The sequence below is a fragment of the Aphis gossypii genome, chromosome 3, assembly GCF_020184175.1.
Source record: "Aphis gossypii isolate Hap1 chromosome 3, ASM2018417v2, whole genome shotgun sequence".
Lineage (NCBI taxonomy): Eukaryota > Metazoa > Arthropoda > Insecta > Hemiptera > Aphididae > Aphis > Aphis gossypii.
Window position 1 is genome coordinate 51,980,677 of NC_065532.1, and position 25,924 is coordinate 52,006,600.

The 25,924-nt window shown below is 32.9% G+C and overlaps 1 protein-coding gene across 2 annotated transcripts; it reads left to right on the plus strand.

Annotated features, from left to right (window-relative positions):
• The first annotated feature begins 2,248 nt into the window (after positions 1-2,248).
• LOC114119222 (helix-loop-helix protein 2-like) lies at positions 2,249-17,253 on the plus strand. Of its 2 annotated transcripts, XM_027980718.2 has the most exons (5): positions 2,249-2,542; positions 7,273-7,411; positions 11,932-12,232; positions 15,800-15,908; positions 16,065-17,253. In XM_027980718.2, the coding sequence occupies exons 2-5, from the start codon at positions 7,297-7,299 to the stop codon at positions 16,206-16,208; spliced, it is 669 nt and encodes a 222-aa protein (XP_027836519.1). In that variant the 5' UTR covers positions 2,249-2,542; positions 7,273-7,296; the 3' UTR covers positions 16,209-17,253. The 2 variants fall into 2 exon arrangements, with proteins under 2 accessions (XP_027836519.1, XP_027836520.1); XM_027980719.2 differs by lacking the exons at positions 2,249-2,542; positions 7,273-7,411 and adding an exon at positions 10,306-10,595.
• Positions 17,254-25,924: the final 8,671 nt, after the last annotated feature.

Sequence of the window (25,924 nt, forward strand, 5' to 3'; positions counted from 1 at the left end):
ATTATTGTGGACTTTTTCTTTTTCCATTTAAAATGCTTAAATCGAATATGTTATAATTTACATAAAAATCAATAGGATGATAATGCGGAATCACATACTATTGAGTAAATTAACAAAAATCCTCAGTATTCAAATTTCTTTGGATAGCTAATAGAAAAACATCTCATGTTATTTATTACCTATCTATTTAATTGATTTATATTAATAAATTTGAATATCTGAATAAATCACTACTTACCTATAGTTTTTTATAGGTACATATTTTAAATTATTAAAACTTTTATTTGCTCTTTGATTATTAGATTAACAAATTAATGATTTTTTAGATATTTAATATTAATTTTAAAGAAATATTTTTTAAATAATACATTTAAAATTTAAAATATTTTCTTTATAGATATAAAAACAAAATAATATACTCGTACGTTCAATTTTGAAATTTTAATCTGTATAAATAACATAATACATTTTTTTTAAAATCCTTTTTTTCGAATCAAATTATTTGATCTTTTAATTATTGTAACTTATTATATATTTTACAAAATAATTTAAAACATGTAAATTATCTAAATTTGATCAAAGAGCTTATATAAGACAAAATGCGATAATTATATTCCGCGGTATTAATATTTACGCTTTTAATTTTTAACTACCGCGTTCTTATATTAATTGCATCTGACCGTTGCGTCACTTAGTACTGTTCAACTAGTTTGGAAAATTAAATTAGTATACTTCAACGTTTTTGATAGAACTAACCAGCAGTAGTCCACATCAACTGTTATCTATTTCGTATTTTTAAAACCTGTTTAAATGGTTGCTAAAAATGATCTATTTACCGTTTATCCAAAAATGATCTATTTATCACAAGATGCACATGTTCGACGTGAGGTTGTACCTATAATGGTAAACAGGTTCTGTTTGAATGATTTCAAAACTAAGCTTCAGAAGTTGTTATAAACAGCTTAACAGCATCTCATCATGAAAATAAATTAGAATATTGATGGACGTTTATGGATTGTATTTACATTTATTTACATCGGCTTAATAATATATTAGTAAATAAAATAAATTTTATAAATCCTGCAACCTGCAGTATTAACGTGTGCATCAAATGTGCCTATACGGCTAAACGTAGTTACGAATTCAGCCTGCGGCGGATAGTCATATTTAAATCGAATACCTAAGCACATTAACAATTTGATATTTTGATCTGTTTTTCAAATTTTGAACTTTGGTTTCGTCGTCACAATTAACGTGTCCTCACAAGTCACATACATACGCTCGGGTATGAAATTTATTGTTGCGACCCGTCGTCCGCGTAGTGTTTCTGAGTAAAATAGATATTTGCGATTCACGACGTGTCGGGGGGGAGGAAAAAAATCGTGAGACATATTGAATTCGGGTTTCGATGCGGGATGCGGGATTCCCTCCGGAGACTTTGATGAACGTTAAACGCGTTTTCTCCGACAACGACGATTCGGACGACTTATGTAGAGCAAAACGCGGGCGCGCGCGTCTATGTGTGTTTTGCGCGGCCCGTGCTCGGACAAAGGATTTTCGCCGGTCGACTCTTATTACGATACACTTGCACACACACACACACACATACGCTTTATTACTTATATATATATATAAATATATTTCGAGACGGTGGCGGTGGCCTTCGACGGTAGTCTGGTAACCGGAGGCATGGTGGCGGCGGCGGCGACGGCGGCGACGACTAGAGAAGTGCACCGAAAAAACGACCAAAAAAAAAACCGGTTGGCGTTTTAAGTTCCCACGAGCTGCTGCCCGTCAGCAACAGAGTGCTCAATGCGCGCGCGCGCGAGTGTGTGTGTGTGTGCGTGTAATAAATACTCGTCTCTTGGGTCGTTGTTTTTTTTTTTTTATTATTATTATTATTTCGTGGGTACCATTCTTTGCCGCCGCCACCACCCGACGGTGGGGATGGCGCGTGCCTTCGGTGTATATGCTCGCCGCGCGCCGCGTTTCCAGGTGTCCGGTCGGGCGCGCGCGCGCGCGAGCCACCGGCGGCGTCGGAGCGGCAGTGGGGATGACAAGAGCCGCCGCCGCGCTCTGTTCTCCTGTATATATATATGTATAACGCTGCTATTATGCATATATATATATATATACGTGCGTATGTGTATATAGTGATATTATATAGACGGCGAACTGCAGCGCGCGGGGCTCACCCCCGTCGGCGTGTCGTCTCTCTCTATCGCCGCCGCCGTCCCGTCGAACAGAGCGTACGATACTTCGCGGCGACATCGGCGCCGCAACCCCTGAACACGATCAGTCGCGTTTCGAACCGCACACGTACACGACGCTCGCTTCCCAGCTTACCCATATACACACACGGCCAAGCTGCACATCCACACACGCCGCCACATCATAATATTATTGTAATATTATCATCGTTGTTCACTTCTATACATCCGATCAGCCGGCTTCAGCTGCTGCTGCTGCAGGAGTTCTCCCGTCGCCGATATTATAACCGTGCAACTTTGTTGCCGCACTGCCCGATTGTTTTTTTAAAAAGGTAATTTTTTTTCCATTTCTTTGTAATTATTATTATTAGTTTTTTATTTTTTTTTTTTTTATTTTTTTTACGTTTTTTTCACTCTTTTATTATTATTACTTATAGTATTATTTATTTATATACGCACGATTAGTCGATATTATTTCCGATTCTAGTAGTATCACTAAAAAGTTCACTTGAAAATCGAAAATGTTTACGTAATAATATTACACGTACCTGCTTTTATATTCGTTTCGATAAGTTCTTCAACCGAGGGAGATTATAAGTTCCGTTAAATAAATATATTAATTTGCGTTAAAATTAAATTAATATCTTATAAGTATCGACAAATTATTTAATATTTTTATATATTTATTTTACACGACTTTAGTTAATTTTAATTGTAGACAAACGCTAATTTTTAAACTTTTACAAAAACAATTATAATAGATTTATATTTCAAATCCGTATTCATAACAGTCAATTTGAATTTTTTTAAGTCTGTTAAACCACAGGTATTTACCTCTTTTATACGGTTACTTTGGGAACCAAGGGTATCAACCAAGTCAAATGTAATCCCCCCTGTTGTTAAAAAATATATTATGTTTCACTATTTTTGTATTGTAGTTATTCAATACTACAAGACTTTACAATTAAAAAAGTATTTTACAAAAATTTTTTAAGTTTATTTTATAAGATATTTTAATGTAGTTATATATTACATACTTTTATTCATTTTCTACGTACTAAAAGTTTGCTATACATGTATAACGTATATAATAAAAGTATACGTTCAATAAATGTGTCTGTTCTCTGTACATGGTTTTTGAATTTCTGACAGTCGAACAATTATAAATCACTCACTCCGACCTCTCCCCTCGTCATCGTTTTCTCGGGGCTGATTTGCCCTTCGGCCGTGGTTAATTCTACTTACTTTGTCGCTACATTTTGTTATTGTAAATTAAATCGCTCAGTATGAATGCTTAAATGGGAGGGGGGTGATGGAGAGAAATACATCGAAAAGCAATTTTTCTGTTTCCGCTTCGCACGGGTTGTTTTTACGCGGCGTATCCGGTGGAGTAAGTAATAACTGGTATACTCAAATGGCGGGAACTCTCTTTCACTTAGCGAGGAAAAAAGGGGTACCACACGTACGCGTCCGGTATAATATTTGTATTATTATTTATTTATTATAATATTGTGTGCCCGTTTTACTGGGTACGGATTTAAAAAGTCGTATATAGAGTAACTATATAATATATATGTATATAAGGCCAATGCGGGCCTACCGAACACGTACGCGGGAGCGAATAAATAATGTCATGCGCGGTCACGATCCCGTATTATACATATTGTATCGTATTATGAATTTATTTTATTTTAACGCGAAATTTACAGCTCCGCCAGGTTTACGACGAGAGCACCACCTATTATTATATACACGGCCACCGGGGGACCGCACGTGAATTTCTTTTTATTTCGATATACGATCAATAAACTTTTCGTTTATATAGGTGTATACAAACAATGTGAGCTCGTTTTTAATACAGCAGTATAAAATAATATTATAATATAATATATATTTCACAGTCGTAAAACCGAGTGTGCGAGACGATTTCTTGTTTCTCTCGCCAAAGTCATTGGCCAATACGCTTCGTCGTCAACGACAATAATAATATTATTTATATTATAATATATCCGATATCACGTTCGGATTAAACCGCGATCCGTGCCGCGGTGACAACTTTTACGGTGGCGGCACGGGGGGCACCCATAATCCGTATAGATACGTGTCGTTAATCGTCCAAGTAATTTGTCATGTCGCTGTAGGCTGTCAGTGTGTGTGTTTGCGTATAAGTGGCTGTTCCTTTGTGCGCGTACAATGCGGGTTGAGCTCCTAAACAGAAGACACTGTCTAGTAGTTTAACATAAATATATTTGTTTTTGTTTTTTTTTTTTCATTATTATTATTTCATTTCGCCGTAGATCGCTGCAATTTATCTTTATGTGTAAATTACCCGTGTGCGTCCCGTATAATATATCACGCGCATATACACACACGCACGCCGAAAATACATAGTCACATAATATTATTGTAGGTATTGTTTATTATTATGTAGTTTGTACCTATGATGATATTACTGGCCCAAGAAAACGCGCGACAACGGTATCGTGTGTCACACGCAGCACGCGCGCCGGTACTTAACCGGCGGCGACGGGCGAGGTGAAAATAACGCATATATATCATGTCCTTCGGCAGACATATTTTAAGGATACGGGATCCAGGCACTATAATATGCATGTTTCATGCTGGTACTCGTAAGACGTTCGGTTATGAATAATAATATATATAATAATATAATAATAATCGTATTCGGTAAACCTATATATAATATGCTCGTATATGTATATAATAATATTGTCTATATTGGGTTTTTGGGGTTATCGTGCGTGTGTATTTGAGTCAACACTTTTTTTTTAAGTCTATGCAGGTAGTCGTTATGCTAAACATGTAGATTACCATTGTTATTTGGCGTTCTACAACTACGGTTGTCGTAGTCGTAATCGTCCGTTTTTATCCACTGCGTGCACGATGCGAATGACGTTAATTGTAACTACTATATAAAAAAAACAACTTATAATATACTCTGTAATGATAATCTATCCATTAAAACACAACGACAACAAATGTAAGGCAATTTACCGGGTTAAGCTTCTAAATACGCAATTCGATTAAACAGTACTTCGAACTTGACAATCCTCGTACAGTTAAACAGATTTCCGAGTATAGAATAAAATTAACTCTTTTTTATTTCGGACACTAGCTATTCTTTTCTAAAAGAATAATCGTCTATACGTATAGTCACTTTGTATAATTTCAATCCGTTTAAATAAAATTATAATTTTTCATAATATAATATTATTGTTAACCCTATTGTCATATCTCGAACTTGCTGCATTAACAAATGGACACGATTTTTAGGCCCCGAACAGTTCCGTTTACAAAAATTAGGCTATCTTTATATAGAATATAACCTAGACAAATCCGTCAGAACGGAATTGTGACATTGTCAAATCGTTTAAGTATATAATATTATAAACCCGTCGTGAACAACTACCACCCTTGCAAAATGGGAGACAAGCAGGGTTGATGTGCGTGCGTTTATAATGCACGAGTGTATCGGTGAATAATTTCCCCCCAAACGGTTTCCGTAGTATTATACTTGTGACGCTGCTGCCGTTGGTGCACGAAGTAGAAAAACAGAAAGAGAGCGACGAAACAGTGGTGTGGTGGAGGGAAACGGGGCGGCAGCGTACGATCGCACTCGAGCATGAAACTGAAAAAAAAAATATATGTATATACAAAACCATTAACCAACCCTCCATTATAATAAGCCCTTTACGCACGCACGCAGGCACAACCCCCTGTAGAATGCGTGTATAGAGAACCGGTTTTCGTGGGGCGCGCACAAATCCCGGGTCCGTCGAAGTGTACGAAAAAAGGAAAAATTATTATGCATTCGTATATATAAAATGCCGCTACGCTAGTTATTCAACCGACCGCGATCGTAATGATATATTCCGACGAATTACATTCGAATAAAAAACATGTACCTACCCCGAACGCGGTTACCGAGCGTACATTATAATATTTATATGATTATCATAAAATGAAATTAGAATACATTTGTATATACTTATATAATTTCGAGTTCGATTAGTGGTGTGAGACATTATCTTCGAAGTACGTTCCGATGAATGAACTAACGAAAAACAATACGTCACCTTATTATATTGTACGTGTAAATGCGGTACGACGGCGACAGATCCGAAGCTATATGATTAACGTTTTAGTATAATAAAGCTTGTAAAACCAGTTGTTGTTTTAAAAACGTGCCGCGGCCAATTATATATATTATATTGTTTCTAATGGGTTTTATTTTCCAAACCAACTGACGTTTACCTACATTTCTCGACGAGGAACTCGCCGACAAATTGTTTAGTTTGCGATAAGGCATATACAGTGTACACACACGATATATCGAGTGTAGAGCAATAATATTATTTATCTAATATTATATGCCTATCTTCTATATAGATCTTGCATATAGGTTGAGAGCGTGTTTTGGAAGGGAAGATGTGCCGCGCGGTTGTATATTATTATTATTATTGTTGTTTAGGTTATAACTACGGTCGTATATTGAGGGTTGATTGGAAAACTAGTAAATCGATTATACGACCGTCGTAAAACCCAGCAACGAGGGTAATATAGACCATATAGACGTATATATAAATATGTGTCTAGGTGCACACGCGCGACGTTGCAGCTTGCGCGCAAAGCAACAGGCGCGTGGTTAAAGGCAAGCGATTTTTTTTTATATTTTGTTTATCAAAAGCAGATGCGACTTGCACTCCTGCATATATAATAAACATTTTGTTTACCAATACAGTACAAATATTGAGACCGAAGACGGTGACAATAATTAATAGACTAAACCGGCGATGGCGCCCCGGGGAGGTGCAGGTTGAAACAATATCTGACCCTAAAAACAAAGCTTCAAACCGCAAGCATCTTATACAATAGTATTGTATTAATTTATTATCATATACGAATATACGATACCGTAATAATATAAAATATTATTGAATATCAATACAAAATATTATCATATATTATTATGTCAATTTGTAGTATGCTATATTCTCATAGTGTATTAATGTAAGTCTTATTTCCATTTTTTCGGTTTTAGATTTTGATCACAAAAGGCTATGCAATGATGAGCATTGGCGAAGAATTGAAATCCACCATGCCGTCCTTCATGCAATTCTGCTCCAGAGTTGACCAAGGAAACGTACAAGAAGACTGGTGGACCGCCGGATCTGACGCAGGTAAAGGTCGACATTACTGCAGTTATATAATATTATAATATTTTAATTATTTATATGAATGTGGTTTAAGTATGTTTATTCTATTAACGCGCTGTATGTGGTAAAAATATCATGAAATATGCATATATATATATATGTAAAGTGGGGGAGAGGGAAACGAAAATTCGTTACAGATTTGTCCGTTTTGCCTAGCGATAATACACAATAACGAGACAAGAGCTCAACCGCCGGAACTCGGAGGTTTGTGTTTTATTTTATTTATTGTTTTGGTTCTCACACACTAGGAAATGAGTTGTTAAAGTGTTACGCGGACCGTGAACATTTTGCCTAGTCTCCCCACGTACAATACATCGCAGAGTCCTCGTCACCGCTCGGGGGTGAAAAACTCGAATAATTCGCTCAGGTGCGGAGTAATTATATACAGTGCGGCAGCAACCCTTCTATAGTGCCTATATACATACTTTACGTGTCCAACAGGGTTGCCGCGTATTAAATCGAGATTATCCGTATACAGCGTGGGACACAATAACGTAATAACCAGCCCGGAAGTAAATTCGGTTCGGGTGAAATTATTTAATTTGACGGTTGGTCAGTTTTTCGGCTCAGGTGGCAGCGCCCACTACTGCAATGCAACTGTTGTTCTGTTTATAGCATTTCATTCGTATATAATATAGTCTGCGACCATAACGCGCAACATATTATATTATAATTTAATAATATATAGGCACATTTGTTATACATGAAAATCGTTCGGCAAAATTAACTGTATTATGTATTTGTCTATAATATATATTATTACGATGTTTTGACCAAATGTGCGCGTCAAGTCCGCGAAATGTCTGGACCATACCGTTACCAGACAGATCGAGAGGGTGGAAAAAAGGTGAACGCCTTTCATTAACGTCTTTGGGCACCATATGTTGCGTGTTTGCGTCGTGTTCCCGTTCTCGTCTAGTCTAGAGAGACCATATGGGCTATACGTACATACGCACGGTCTGTTCCCAAGGAATTGAAATATATGTACGTCATATGGTCCATGACATAAGGTGTATGAATGCTTGCGAGTACCTATATAATAATATCTACTTTTTACCTTGGAAAAAAATTGTCTACCCGCTCGGCATTATATTGTTTTCTACATTTCTATTGATCTCACGTGTATTATTATTATATTACGGACGGCAACTTATGTCCGAAACTTACGTATACAAAATAAAGAGTGATTATTTCGACACTAAGCACGCATTGTCTTGATAAATACTAGTGTTTTTGAAAATATTTTTTTGTTCAATTTTAAACCGTCATCTTTGATAAAGTTTGCTAAGAAAAGTAGTTTGTGTTTTTCGTTATTATTTTTTAAATATTTAATTATTATTGATTGACAACATACTTTCATTTTTAATTTTATAATGTCTAAACCAGAATATGTTCCTAAGAATTTCGACGCATACCAATCGAATTTTAAACTAAAAGTTAATTAGTTTTAGCATTATAACTTATAAGTATTTTAATATTTAAGAAAGATTAGTGGTGTACTGGCCTATACAATGAAACATGGCTTTGGTACTATGAAACCTCACAGTGTTTCAAGTCTACTTAACTCCACTCATTCTAATTTAAATACTCTGAATAAATTTATTACTCGTTAAAAATTCGATTTTTTATTTTTTTGTACATAAATTCTCAGAAATATACCCTGCTTTAGAACATAAAATTAATTATGTACATTATGTTGTCATTCAAAAAATAATTAAAATACCTATTTATGAAACGAAAAGAAATAGGAAAGAAGTTTTAGTACTTTTTTATTTATTTAAAAATTGTGATTTTTAATGACTTTAGCAAAGTAAAGAAAAACATTTTCAATAACTTTAATACATTTCTAGATAATGAATCCTAAAGTAATCATTTTATTATATATAGCTATACAATATGTAGGTAACTATAATAATATGATATAGCTAAACATAATGCGTATACGCACAGCGAGGGCAAAAATCTCGTTGAACATTATAATTTATATACATATAATATATAATCCATTAATACAATTTATATTATTATACACAGATAATACTTCCATACATATTATACATATAGGTGTATTATATAGTGCACAATGTACATTTAAGCACATAAATTCGATTTCCGACGGTTTGACCCGATTGTTTATTTTTTTTTTTTCACAAAATAATAAATTATTTTATTCTGGACATACGTAAATGTACTATCGCGTTATAGAACCACGTGAGGTCCACCAAAGAAAAAAAAGATTGTCTACGGAACATAATAGTGGACGCGAACGTGTAACTCCGGTAGTGCAGGTATATAGGCGGTATAGTATAATACAACGCGCGGTCTTACGTAATCGGGGTGCTCGGTCGTTTGTGCGTCTATTGTCCGCACGTCTCTCTTTTACCCCTCCCGGCGTGCACATCACGAATTCCCTTGGACGAAGGGTGCCCCGACGCGTTTGAAAAAAAAAAAAAAATTTGTAGCATTTGCCCCCCTTTGATGTGCATAATATTTATTATATAATATACGGCGAGCATAAATACACGACGAAATACCGTGTACTTAACCGACGTTCTTTGTGTATAGGGTCGGAATCCCTGTGGCAAACTCTTGGCGACGCACACACACAGGCAAATACACAAACCCGCACGCACACACATATACGCACAAACACGCACACACTATGCAACACACACACACACACACATACAACCCTACAGGCCCTCTCTCCATTGTGCGCCGCCCAGACCTTTAGGCGGCTTTGCATAGCACAACATCCCCGTTTGTGTGTGCATCGACGGTGCCACGGTGGTGGAGAGTACAAAAAAAAAGAAAAAAACTGGTTTAAAACACAAAAGGTTATACCTATATTGTATACCTGCGATGTTCGTACGATAAAATGCGATCTCGAAATTCTTCGGAGCCCAAATACCTATTCGCCGTGCGTACCCGATCCAGTTTCGTACCGGCCACCATATTGTCCGCCGGTACGTTTACCTAGTTCGTTTTCGTGCGCTCGGTCGTGTAAAAACAACAGCGAAAGACGCTTTTCTCGGCGCGTATTTAGGTGTTATAAACTTATAAATATCGCTGCAAGTCGTGTATTTCGCACGTATTATGGAGGCTTCAAGTCCACCGTCATCGACTGATTCTTCTAGTCAACAACGGGGTGAGTTTCGAAACGCGATTTACTACCCGTATATATATATAACATGATAATAATATGCAAATCACCCCTATATATTATATTAGCATAATATTATTGTGTATCGTCCGTATTCTTATCGCGGTGATTTCAACCGACAACATTAGATAAATTACTAACTATTATTATTAAGTATTTATTCCTCCACTATACGTCATATAGGTATATATATAATAATAATAATTAATAATAAATAATAATACATACTGTATTATACCTATTGGCTATCAATATTAATGAGTATAATACAACGACGATAATATCTGTCGATTATAACCAGAACCAGTTTTTGTCGAAAATTAAACTGTTCGCTGGCGCGAACGGTTGCGCGTCCGAACATCGTCTTCGTCCGCGTAATAACGTGCGCCGTCGCCGCCTCGCCGTCGCATATTAATAAATAATAATATTATGTGTCTATATCGTTATAATAATATGTAATGTATATTATTAGGGAATTTTTTTTATTTAAAATTTTTTAACTGATGTCAGATGTAGTGCTTATATCACTTAGAGCTCGGGCACCGTTTCAATGGAATAAAATAATTTTAATAATAATAAAACGAAAACTCGACGTTGAGTGTGCCTATTGTTTGACGGCAATACACGGAGAAGGGCCGTGTTAGCGTTTCCGGTTTTTTTCCCCGTACGGACTAAATAACCACCGATGACGACTCGCCCCGTTTTAAAACCTAAAAAAGTAAAAATCCAAATACACAGTGCATGGTCGGTTCTCTTGCGGATGACGGTGGGTTAGTTATAAGTGTTTGGCGGGGGTGGGGATGAGAAAAGCGATTGCCTAATGGAACGATGGCTATAAATTATATATATATCATATTATAAAATATGTACACAACAACAACAACAACAACAACCATAATAATAATAATATACACTTAATCGGTCGGTTTGTATGCAAATACGCGTACATCGCACCGCTCTATTATAAGCCGCGCGCACACAAAACGAGAGAGATAAGTATATACTATATATAAATACATATTATACCAAACGACAATGGTTCTTATCGCTCGCGCGTGAGCTCTTCAAATTTGGTTTTTTCTCTTCTGGTTTTTTTTTAACTGAATTACATAGGTACATTATTGTATTTTTATTATCTGCTTCGCATTACAAATTACAACAAGACACTAAACAAGGCACTCACACACACGTATTATATACATATAATTATTATTTTATATATTTGTATATATTTATATTTTGTACGTCATTATTCTCTGGCTATTTTCGTCGTTATCCTTAGTCCTTAGACCTGAAAATAATGCGTTATTTCTACTTTCAGAAGCGTTCGCTCACAGTCATAAGGAAGAATGGCTATCGGACTCGGACAGTCAAAATACGATTATTTGCAGCACGACTAGCTCGTCGCCCGGACCTTCGTCGTTGTTGTCCACTTCTACTGGGGGTGGCCAGAAAGCCGGTTCGTCCAAAGCCAAGCAGGGCGGTCGATCCAAAGACACGCCGGCCGGACAAAAACCTGCCCAAGTGGTGGCTAGACGGAACGCACGCGAGAGACGCCGAGTACAGGCTGTCAACTGGGCATTCGCCAGACTCCGGAAAGTCGTTCCTTTAGAAGAAAACAAGTGAGTGCTATACCATTATGTATATTATTATAGGAAAGACATGCATTACTATTATGACATATACTTATCGCGAACTAATTGGAAGATCTGGTAAATTAATTGGCTCTGATTGACAAATTTTCTTTTTCGAAACCGACTTTATTCACTGCACAACACAATGACAAAATTTTTACTGGAAAAAAAGTAATGCTTTAAATACTAAAAAATAATCTCAGTATGTTTTAATAGTCTTAATAGACCGATGGAATGGTGTAATAGGTATAAGTTTTAACAAAATAACATCATATAATAAATATAGACAATATATAGGTATATACTGCAAGCGCATATTAGTTTAGTACCATATCTTTATGTACGTATAGCCATTTAGGATAACTCGTATATATACGGTAGTAAAACTCATTGATCTAATAAAGAAAATTATTTTAGGAGTATTTTTAATATAATTCTGAACTCAGTGGATCGTAATCTCATTGTATGCCGAACATTGCCAAATATTATAAATGATAATAATCAACTAGATATTTTATATAACGTTCAGGTTATGTAACTGACAGTTTATGTTTAAAAGTTTATTACACAAACAAAACCAAATATATTGTTAAGCGTATAAATTATTATTTTAAATGTGCGACGCTACAAAATTTATTCTTGAATTTTGATGCTTATATGTGATAAAATCGAATATTTATTTTTTTGATTCCGTCGAGTTCGATAGGTATGTAAGCAATAACAACATTTTAATAGTTACCAGATTACTCTTCTTCGATACGTGACATAACAACAAATTTATTTTCTATGACAGTAGTTGTCAAGTACTTGAAAGTCATTTAACGGCAGGCCGTATAAAATTCAATAGCTGGTAAATAGTACCTATACCTAAACATCCTAAACATAATATTGTCACATGCATCCTCTCGTGTATGTCTCGCGTGTATCTAAACCATAATAGAATATGGTATAATGTGTAGTCTTTATACATGTTATAATATCTCATTTTTATTTTCAAGGCCCTCCTAATCACCGTCGTTAACCCCCGTCCGTGCACTGTTCATGAACCGAAATGTTTGTTTAAAAAATTAAATCTTCCCTTCCGATTGTTCACGGACGTTTAAACGTATTTTTAGATTATATTACATTATATTGTATGCTCTGCACCGGGGCTGTAAAATCCTTTCACGGTCGCATGTAGTGTATATCGTGGTGTTACAAAAAACAAACCCTGCACCACGGTCCCGACCACATATTATCTCGGAAATTCTCGGAAGTCCGTTTGGTTAGGTATAAAACAAACGATTTTCTTTCGGTACGATTATCACTACACACGGTGGGTATGTAGAAATGGTGGATATCCGGAGTAGTGTAATGTTTAACGACCGAAAAACTGTATATTTACGCATATTATTGTATTAACATATATTACATCCACTTAAGCTTAACACGGCGTCGTCTTAAAATATACCTACCTATAAGATGTGTGTGTGTAATATAAATTATCATAAGACTTTATACAGACCTAGCATATCTTTATGAATAACATATAGCTTAATAATACACCGTGAACCAGAGAAATTTCATGATACGAATGTCAATAATTATTAGCAGTCTTTGATTTATTATTGACAACTTTAATGACTTTGTTGCACCCGGTGAAAGACATTCGATCGAACTGCTGAAAAGTTCTCTCACCTACTGTCAACGGTGTATTAAAAAAAAAACGAAGGAGAGATAAAATTATAATATATAATATAATACATTTATGCGTAATTCGTAAAATAAAAATATAATATAAAAAAAGAACCACCGGACCGCCACCGATAATAAAACGGAATAATAATAATAAAAACTGGTCGTAATAATTAGTGTTAGCGTGAGGCGGCGGCAATTTTATACAAATAGGTATAAGTAATAACGTCTTCTCCGGCGGCACTTGAGGTCAAACTATATACGACGACTGGACAGGTGATGCGGTGGCGTGTCCCGTGGCACGAGCCGCCCAAAAAAAATAAAAACAAAAAAAATCCAAAAAAAGCACCTGCAACAAGACGCGGTCGTCGTCGCCGTCTTCGTCGTCGGTAGCCGTTCGACTCGTTCCTTCTTCCTTGTCCTAGTCCTCCCGTGTGTAATATACATTATGAACAACGACCGAATTGTCTACTCCTCCGCCGCTGGTCCCCGTTATTAATAATAATATTACACTGCACATACACACGTCTCATCAATATTATATTATATACCTATATATTATGTACATGAGACGCGCGCCGGCTATAAGAGGAAGAGATTAAAAAACATTTCGGGTGGAACCGGTACATACGGCGACGAATGTACATATTATTATAATATTTTGACCAGCTTTTCACTCTCCCTCCGTGCCGCCCCTTCGCCGGCGCCGCTGTCTTATTTTTCGGCAAACTGGTTTTATTTTTTACACTTAGTAGTCGTGTGCCACCAATGAAAGAATTGGATAAAAAAAAAAACAACAGGTGCTTCTGGACCGCCGACACCAGTCAATTATTATTGGCGATCGCACCTACTTTACGACGTCCGTATAGTTTTAATGTATATAATATGTATGTATGTATTATAGGTATCATGTAATATATAGGTATATACTCAAGTTTAAACGATGCGCGCGTCCGGCGCGTGCCTGGCTCGATTTTTGTTTTAATAACTGCTGTGTACACGCGTTTTCCGTCGTCTGGCGTCTGATGCCACGCGCGGATTCTGAAATTGTTATACTATATAATGTACGAATACGATTACGCGCAGAAACGCATAATATACCACCATCACGACCACTGAAGTTCTTGCGTGCACACTTACAATCCACACGAACAATTTTTTCTTTATTTAATCGTCTCGATTTCTCTGCGAATGTTTGCTTATACATATGATATGGAAGTTTCATCTGCAGATGTGCTTACCTTATCCACAAAAAAATGTTATTCGCGAATTGGAGATTTATTCAACTTTTTTAGATTTTCGGGATTTCTATATAAGCATAATTATTGTTATTATAATATCATCTCCTGCAGGGTTGCACGTGCGATAATCAAGTACGTCTGTCTAGTCGTACACGTCTAGAAAGTGTATAATATAATAAATTATCATAAAAACCCTAATATAATAATAAATATAATTTAAGTCACATGTCGCCAATATTGCACGCGTCTCGGCCCATTTGTGTGCTCGCGAGTCGTCATCGTCGTCGCTGCTGCCGCCACAGATGTTGTTTCCGTAATACCCTCGTTAAGAACTTCCTGTGCATCAGAGCGTCGTCTCGCGTAGCACCTACATACAATCCGTCTGCTCTGCAGCCATATATACCGTTCAGTGCAGGTTCGGAGCGGCAAATCACTTTTCGGGGTCAAAAACGGGAAAATGTGTGCACACTCTATACACTAGCGCGTACAACACACACACACATACACACATACACATACACGTGTTTGATAATTAATACATGATAGTGGTTTCTGCACCGTTTTATATACTGTAGAAATTGTAAAAACCTAGAAAAACACTATACACAAAAACTATAATGTGTTTGTTTGCTTTTTACAGAAGTAAGAGGATGAGCAAAGTTAAGACTCTACAAATGGCCATTGAATACATTAACCAATTGCAAGGTGTTCTATCATTGCAGAGCCAGAGTCCACTACATAATAATCACGTGAGTATCTTTATTATATTGCACCGACTATACCAATAATAACCAAATGGTTTCCCCTTTATTTGGATATTCCCATTTTTAAGTTCATATGCATTATGATAGTATAATTGTATAATATTTTAATAAAACCGTGTTATTCATATTGTTTGTTAATAGCCTGAACCAGAACATCATCAATTGCTAACGACGGCCGACATCAATCTGTTCTCCGACATACAGTACAAGATCGAACCTGGCGAGCTTCAATTTCGCATGCCTCCCAATTTCTACACCCAACTATTGACTGATCATCAAAATTGACATGGAAAATTTCGTGCTAATTTTCATTAAAAATTTTCATTCATCGTGTATTATTAAAGTTAAAAATAATTGTCTACTGGCTTAAATCAATCGTAAATGACGAGAGTATCTAGCCTATTTGTTTCTTTTATTATTATTAATAACATCATTATTATTATTAATAACTTCATTATTATTATTATTATTATCATTATTATTATTATTATTATTATTATTATTATTATTAGACAATGATATTTTGTTTTTGTCACGGTAAATTTTCTTCTAAACGTGTTATTGCCACTTTACAACAGATTATTATAATTAAGGTGGTCAAATACTGTAATGATTACGAATTGTTTTATTCGAATTTCAACATTCATTTTTTTTTTTTTTATATATGACTTCATAATATTTATTATGTTTTTGTTAACTTTTGTTTGTACATTTTAAAGTCTAGTCATTACGCTTTTAAGTTGATTACGATTAGGTACACTTTTTTCTCTTTTTTTTTATCATTATCTTTGAAGGTGCCTTTTCTCCGCAGCGGCAAACAGTGAAACAGCTAAAACAGCTAAACTCCACGTCTAGACGCTGCAGAGAAAACGTACCTTTAATAATATTCATAATATGAATATCATCTAAATTTACCGTATATTATATTGCTAAATTATAAAACTATTATTTTATTATTTTCGTAATTTTTTTTATATCAATGAAATTTTAATTACTTTTGTACCCATTATATTTAGCAAATATTTTTTTAAGGTATTTTTATAACGAATTTTTTACTTTTCTAAAATAATGTTACCTACTTAAGTAAATATAGATTATTAGGCTATGACTATCGACTTTTTGAAATTGCTCATTTGAAAACCGCCACAGGGATAAAAGTTTAAATATTTTTAAACGTTTTGTTGAATTATATGTAATTTATAATGCTCCTGTCTGTACAAAGGCATATTGTATTATTTTTTAAGTGCCTTATTTCCATTTTAGTGTTAAGTTTATATTGTAAATTATTTTTACTATAAAAAATATATTTTTTTTTTGTACATACCAAAAATGTGAGTTAATTATTTTTTACCTAGTTAGAGACCTGATCATGATAACAATGATTTACCTTTCTGGGGTTTACATAATTGCATCCAAAAAAAGTTCTAACATTGTCAAATTTATATCTATAAAATTTTTAAAACAAATTGATCTGAAATTAGTACCTATTAACATGTTTTTGTTAGCTTCAAAAAAATACACAAACAAAAATACTGATCAGCCCATGCCTTATCTAGAGGAAGGCTAACCCAACCACCATCAATTTATTTTGAGTACGATTTTATGATCAACAAATGTAAAAGTATAAAACATTTGGAAGCGATTAGTAATATGATTATAGTTGTATTATTCGTTTCTAGTGTCATCTAAAATAATTAGAAGATAATAGTATAGAAAGTATAGTATATATACGAACAATGTACGTCATTATGACTTACCAGTAAACGCACAAAAATAAAATTCATTTCAGAATATTTAAAAGTTACCGTTGATAACACATTGTATGCAATCGTATATTTTTTACTGGTAAAAGTAGGTACTTAGCTCTATAATTTATAAAATATAATTTCGCGATAACATTAACTCGACCAACTATTATCACATAAGAATTATAATTAAAATATAATGTTTGTTCGTGATAACCGTATATAGGGTCATCTTCACTAAAAGCACTCAGCTTATTGGTTTATAGGTTCGTAATTTTTGTAACAACATTTTTAATTTTTTTTTTTTTTTATTAGATTGTGTTTTTCAATAAATTACTATTTAAACAATTACTTATTCGTTTACATTTGTTAGTTTTTTGTTTATTTATATTATTTTATACTCGTAATATAATATGATAATCAATAATTATTATATTATCTATATACTATTTATTTCATAATATTGTCGAATCAAGTTGTCAAAAAAATAAAATCGTTACACATCACTGTTATAGCTATTTACAATCGTTTACTTGTATTTGTAATTGTCAACATGTCTTTATAGCTGCCTATTTGAAGCCTCTTAAAAAATGGATTAACCTTGATATACTCTTATCGACCATTGTTATCGTGGTGATACGATATCGTTCACTGTCCAGTCGTCCACCATTAGCTACCGGAACCGGAAGTATACTCGTTTGCACATAAAAAAAAATAATATATGCATACACGTGCATATATAGTGGCGCCAATCCAGAGGTTCACTTATGGCTAGATCTTTTGGATTAATTCGTTAAACAACAATATAAACCCATAAAGCTGTCAAATATATTGAATAAGAAAATATACATATGTAATATATATTAATTTACAGGACTTATATTATTATACATGCCTATACGTTATAACATGTTTATTTGATAAATTTGCAATGCGTATAAAAAAACCTGTAAGTATCATAGCATAATATTATGATGTGATACCTACAAGATCAACTGTGATGAACGCTGGTAGAGTGAATAACATACTTTTGTACCTTAAAGTCGTAATACAAACGAATATTATTTAATATACTTACTAATATTTTTAATTATACAGTTTCAAAACAAGTGCCATTTATCTGCGTATCAGTAACATAACCAAAATTTTTCAAGGGAGTGTCCGCAACAGCCCCGAGAGCACCAATACTTCTTTTATATGTGACAAACTTTGCGAAATGTTACATCATAGCTAAATGCCTTATCATGATACGAACAAATGAACAATTAATAATATCATGTATAATGTATATGGGATTATTATATGATGGAAATACCTGCAGTTGCTAGTGTGCACGCGGATAATGTAATCGCACGAGTAATGGACGTAGTGTTATAGAAATGATTTATAAATTTGTGAAATTTGTCATACCGTAAACAATTAATGGATTTCTTTATTAACATGTCGGTTAGATCGATCGACGACAGACGAGACTGTATTATGAGGGAGGTAAACGCATCGGCCCATGTACAATGGGTTTCGGCGGCTAATCGCCCTTTTTTTCGGGGATCGAATTAATTCACGAAAACTATAATAGGGACTATATCCCCTATGTATTCAATACGCGTATATGTGTTCGGTATATTATGTACACAATACATATAAGCGCGTGTATAATTCCATTATAATAACATTCACTGTTAAAAACTTACCTAGGACAATATATTATAAATATATATATAACGTGTATGTGATATAGGTACATACTACATATATATATTTATACATGGTGACATTTTATATTTTTATAGTTAGAAGGAAGAAATTAAAAAATATATAATGAATTATGTACAGAGCAAATCTGATTTAGATTTTTTTTTATTTGTCCAACTGACAAACGAGCTCGGACTATAAATCATTTCACCGAAAATAGTGTTTCACGCCCACGCGTACATTTCGCCGAGTCCTCATAAACCGCCTGCGTCTCGGTAAACAGCAAACGCATGCGCGCACCCTTATGCAGTTATGCAACAACCCTCTACGGACAATATTATTTAAAATAACCCAGTACACATATAATATATCAACAAGTCCCGCGAGAAAACAGTGCGTTTCCGTGCCCGTCCGTAGCACATTACGGTTTTAATAATACTATTACTAGATGCATGTTACATGTAAATATGTATGATTCTATATGAAATATAAGCCCATACTTTGTGCATATGATAGTTTAAGTAAGCTATAATATAGTATTTACTTTCGAATGACACAGTAACACGTTTATATAATCAATGATGAAAGGAAATAATAATGTATAACTAAAAAAATGTTCAATAATTGAAGAAAATAGAATTATGCCGTTTATAGGTATGGTTAGGAAGTGAGAGTTAGAAAAGATAGCATTATAATAATATACAATATAAGTACACATTCTAATTAATTTTTTTTTCAAATTAATTATAGTTATAATTTTATAAAACAAAAATATTAATTCAACAAGTTTATGGACAGTTGTATTTGAATATATTAAGTTAATGAAAAATAGTATGTTGAAACTTGTGATGTATGAAGATTATTATAATTTAAAACTAGATTAAAAAAAAAATTATGCAACATATAATTTTAGTGTTTTTGTCAGAAATTAATATTACAATTTCTAATACAATTTTAAATTATTTACGCGTGAAAAATCAAACGCACACATTTTGGGACATTATACCTGGATGATATAAAATAATACACACTATCGTCATATTATAACTCTATACAGAGAGGGTTGCAACCCCAGTGACCCATTTTGGTATATCCCTTAACCCCTTGACGTCATCACAGACCACAGTACCACTCGTACGGGATCCGAAATCCTACAATAATATTAATAAAATATAATACGCACGTTTTCGCAGTCAGACCGAGTATAATCGTATATAGGTAGAAAAAAATTGAATGTGTCATTGAATTTATTAAATAAATCTAATATAATATATTATATATTTATATAATTATATTATGATACCTACACGTATATTGCTACTGTACCTCTAATAACGACGTGATATAAAGTTTAATATTTAGAAAATAAGTGTTAATAACTCGGGATGCAATACATAATAGGTATATAATTTTTTTCTATTGTATATGTTCAAGTGATTATGGGTAAAAGTTTTCATATTTTAGTGCAATTTTCAAATTTTTCACATCTATATCACTATAGCAAAAAAAAAAACGATTTTTTTTTTTTTTTGAAAAATAACATTTGAATAAAATCGAAGATATTAGTTAAAAGAATACTTCACAGGAATACTTAAAATGTAATAGTTAAAAAATGAGTTTATTATGTTTATCGAACATGATAATGAGCAATTAGAAGTTTTAATAATATGTTAAACGGTTTTAACTAAAAACTATGAACTATATGATTAAATGGTTAATATAGTTTTAATACTCACAATGAAAATATGTGATTTTAAAACTCTGGCAAACTATTTTAATTTAAATATTAATTAGATATCTTATTATAATATTCATTATCTGGAATTATCATAAAGCTATTTAAATTATTGGGTAGAAGGTATACCTCTTGATCAAAATATGTTGTATAATTTAACGTCTAACACATTACATCTAATAAAATCTACACCAAACAACAGCCGTGTTTGGTGTGTCTGTGGTACTACAGAATTAAAATAAAATGACTTATTGTAAATTAGAACTTTAAATTTCTCAAATTATGTTGTTAATTTTTAACCAAATTGAATATATATATATTTAAATATTATCTATATAAAAAGAAGCTCTTTATACCAAAATTCGAAGTTTTAGCCATATTTTATTATGATACTATGAAAACTTATCCAAACCTAATCCGTTTTTAAAAACATATACATATATCCTAGCTGATATGAATTATCGCTGCATAGACAAACTACATCAGGTGTAAAGATGCAGTTAAGACTTTTCAAATAAATTTCAGTACTTAAATCTTTTACATCACCCTTGGAATTTTTTTCAATTTAATCAAAAATAAATTCTTTACTGGAATCGCGGTATTGGTATACACTCAATCACTATAAGCTCTACGTATATATAAGTACGTGTAATTTTAATATAGTATAAAAAAATTTACACGCGCATTATGCGTACTATGATTTATGAAACGCGCATTTCAAGTGGTCCACGAATATATAATATAATTATTGTGTATTAATATGCGCGATGTCGCGTCTTCTCCACGGGTCGCGCAATATATTTCATGTGATAAAACGACACATATTATACTCTCTTGCGCACAGTCGTATTGAATTATATACAGCGCGCAGTGTCATTATAATATGTATATATGCAGTGAAATGCATTATACAATATAATATTATAAAGGTACAGAGAAAAATGAGAGTACCGTCGTTGTCGGGGGGGTACGTTTTTATATTATACATAATAATAATTGTGCGTGCAGGACGGCAATACGATACCAGCGTTACACGTCATACAGATGTATATATATATATAATGTTCAGTAAATTATATTTAGGTATATACGTGCATGATGTGTATATGTAGAGCAAAGGACGAAGGGTGCATTGTTGAATAAACCGTAATGACCACCGCCGCCGCCGATATAGTGTATAGGAGAAAAATGGACCGCGATCGACAAAAGATCTTTATATATATATAAATTATACGTATATTGGTATACAGCGGGGCACAAATCGTATATTGGCGAGTACAATATTATATATAACAATATAATACATTGGACACCGCGGATTTTTGCTGACTCGGCTAGGCGTGTATAATATATAATATACCTATACATACATGCTCGTATTATACACGCATTGTACAATATATATATACATAATGTATGTGTGTGTATAATAATAATAATAATAATAATGTAATTTTGCAGTATCTACCGTGTGAATACTACGCTACAGAAAGAGCGCATGTCGGTGTTTCGAAAAATATTTTGTGCAAAAAAAAACTCATCAACTATCGTCGCTTGACGGGGGGGGGGGGGGGGGGGGTAAGAAGATTCCGAATATGAAATTGATTTTGTATCCAATAGAAATTTACTCCAGAGGTAGCAGTGACTATATTTTAAGACTTAATAAAATATATAAGATACTAAAATTGAATACCTTACTATACCTACCTTACAGTTTATACGAATGCAATCGTTTTCCAAATATAATAATAATATATATATTATTTAGGATAGTATTTTTAGGCTGTCATATTGTGTTTAATAATATAATATCTTTACATCTAAGTTTTAAGTTGAATATTATTATTAATATTATTATCTGTGAACAATTTTTTTAACAAACCCTATATTATTTTTTCAGTGAGATCTAAAGATCTCAATTAATAATTAACACAGGTTAAAACTATTCGCGAGAGTATACACCGTGTTACTGTATATATTTATAAAAACGACCGTTACGCGTCGGAGTATATGTATACTATATAGTATTCTTTATTAGCCCTGAAAAACTGCATATATTTATATTTTTTATATTGTAGAGACATATTCACGGTGGAAAATCACTCTTTCCGTCCCCTCGAGTAATACATATACATGAATCCATACATGAATCTTAATGATATACTCGTAACACAAAACAATTTTAAATTTTTGTCTGTGGTATATATCTATTGCAATTTATATTAAATAATAAATAAGAATGAGATCCCTTCCCTCTTTGAAAAATTCTAAACGCGCTAGGGTCATGTCTACTACCTATACATAATATTATTGTATAGTCAATCCCTCATTCAGATTGTATCTTGCACGACTGCACATGACACATTTCATAAGGAAACTAGGTATCCTAATAATGTCTTTTGTCTTATATAGTATAGATAAGTATAATATAGAGTGAAGTTATGCATTTTAGTCTGATTTATTTTTGCGATCGGCCTCAATAAATACTATACATATATTACCACACATTGTATATTATCAAATAATTATACATTATTTTCACTTTATATAATATAAGTTTATAGCTATAACAACAATACAGCCTAAGGTTAGGTTCAATTTAAACTGAAAAAAAATTGTGTTATTTCAAACTCTATTTTGATTGTGTATAATGTATAATATATTATTGTTATTGTAACGAATTACCTGCAGACATTGTGTAGTAATATAATAGTGTATTATACATTTATATAAAATGTACTAATATGAACTAAGCGTGGTCGCGTACTCGACAATGTATCCTCCGTCGTCGTTTTACGAACTACGAAGAACGTACTATTTCGAATACTTCAACCAGGAAAACAGCTGCAGCCAATGTTTTTTTTTTAGATATTTATTTTTCTGGTTCGTCAAACGATTCTATACGTTTCATCGTTATGGGCGGGTTTCGATCGAAAACGATATGTTAGAGATTTTTGGTCAATCCATATCCGTCTTCGCTCATATATAAATATAATACTAATATTATGCAGGTATATAATATATATATAATGTTATGTTATATAAGAGGAGGCCTAAGATACATAGTATTATACTCTATTATCTACGTAATACTATATTATATAGATTTTCATTTGTTCTTTTTTATACCGTTTTAATGGATTTTTATGTAATACTGTTCAGTGGCTGAAATATTTAAGTAACACATTTATAAACACATCCCCTTGGGATCAAGTAAATCCTTAAAAAGTAATTTTAATGAAATAATATAGGAGATAAATTTTACCCCACCCCCCATCCATTGTCATCAAAATTACATAAACGAATATTTTTGTGTCAATTGCATATCAGTAGATCATAATATAGGTACAATACAATTTAAATAAATTAGATAAAGAACATTCACAATAAGTGGATAATAATTTATACATTTATAGATAGAAGATTTGTAATTGCCGTTAACTACGCCTACATCTATTTTGTACCTACTTTTCATAGTCCTCTGCACAGGTATGTAGTATTCAAATTAGAGGAAGATGTAAAAAGATGGACTACCCTTTTTCTTTTAAAATTATTTTACTGTATCCTACTCAATTTTAAATTTAAATATTTCACAATACATTATTTTACATTCCTACTGTATTTTTCAAATTTAAGCATTGTCTGCGCCGGCTGCAGTCTACTATAAAGCGAAATCATAATATTATGGTTACATGGATTCAGTGATAAACCACATTAAGTATATAATTTTTAAATCAAGTTATTATATTCACCAGTTTACGAATAACAATTATACGATAGGCACATATAAAGTGATGTATACAGATATTGATATGGTACCATAAATAAATAATAAAAGAAATAAATAATATTATACTCCTCTCGCTCCGGATTGTCACGCGTTACAGTTAACATAATTGCATTTTATGTGTATTTTTTTTTCTTATTTTATTGTTTGAAAAATCAACTAATTATAAATTGGAATTTATATTAAATCAACTTTTATGAAGTTATGAATTTAAATTATTTAGCTTAATGCATATGGTTACCTTTTGAGTTTTGACATCTAAAAATGGTCCAGTACATCGATTATTTAAAATGTTGAGTTAATTTCTAGCCTCGAATGAAATTTGATCTGTGTACAATAAATAATAATAATATATAAATATTTTAAATATTTTAAATACATGATGATGGCTCCATGTACCTATTTAATTCAAATGATCCGTATATACGAGTTAAATATACATTATTTGAAAGTTTTATTACCCAATTAAATCTCAATGATAGCCAATCAGCTCGGTTATTATTAAATGTAAATTGAGACTTCGCGAATTCATTTGGATTATTGTTTCGTATGTTCACACCTGCATACACACAATCACTAAATTATAGTAATATTGTATTATATTCATTCTAATTTGTAAACGTCTCTATATATTATGATATGATCTTATATAATATACAATAGGTATATGCATATCGTTTAATGTTTATAATAGGTATAGTGTATACGGTATAATGATACGTATTGATTATTTATTAAGATTGAAAGAATTCATAGTACATGATAAACAATTATTTATTGATCTGCAGTGATCACTAATTTAATTATGTTACTTTTATGCCTATATAATATAAATACCTACCAAATACGAGTCGTTTGAGATTATTATTATTATTGTACATAATTTATATGTATTATGTATATTGTATATATTATAGAATATCGATATAATATAGTTGAATATATTATTATGTACACTAGCTGTCGCGGCGGTCACCTATAAACTTTTTACTTAATATAACTATAGGAATAAATTTCGAGTGATATTAACGCACAGCTGGTG

Bases quoted from the DNA above. Each gene is read 5' to 3' on its own strand.
- LOC114119222 (XM_027980718.2), top strand. From the start codon at position 7,297: ATGATGAGCATTGGCGAAGAATTGAAATCCACCATGCCGTCCTTCATG. The intron at 7,412-11,931 runs GTAAAGGTCGAC...TTCTACTTTCAG, and splicing joins GACCGCCGGATCTGACGCAG to AAGCGTTCGCTCACAGTCAT. The intron at 12,233-15,799 runs GTGAGTGCTATA...TGCTTTTTACAG, and splicing joins GTTCCTTTAGAAGAAAACAA to AAGTAAGAGGATGAGCAAAG.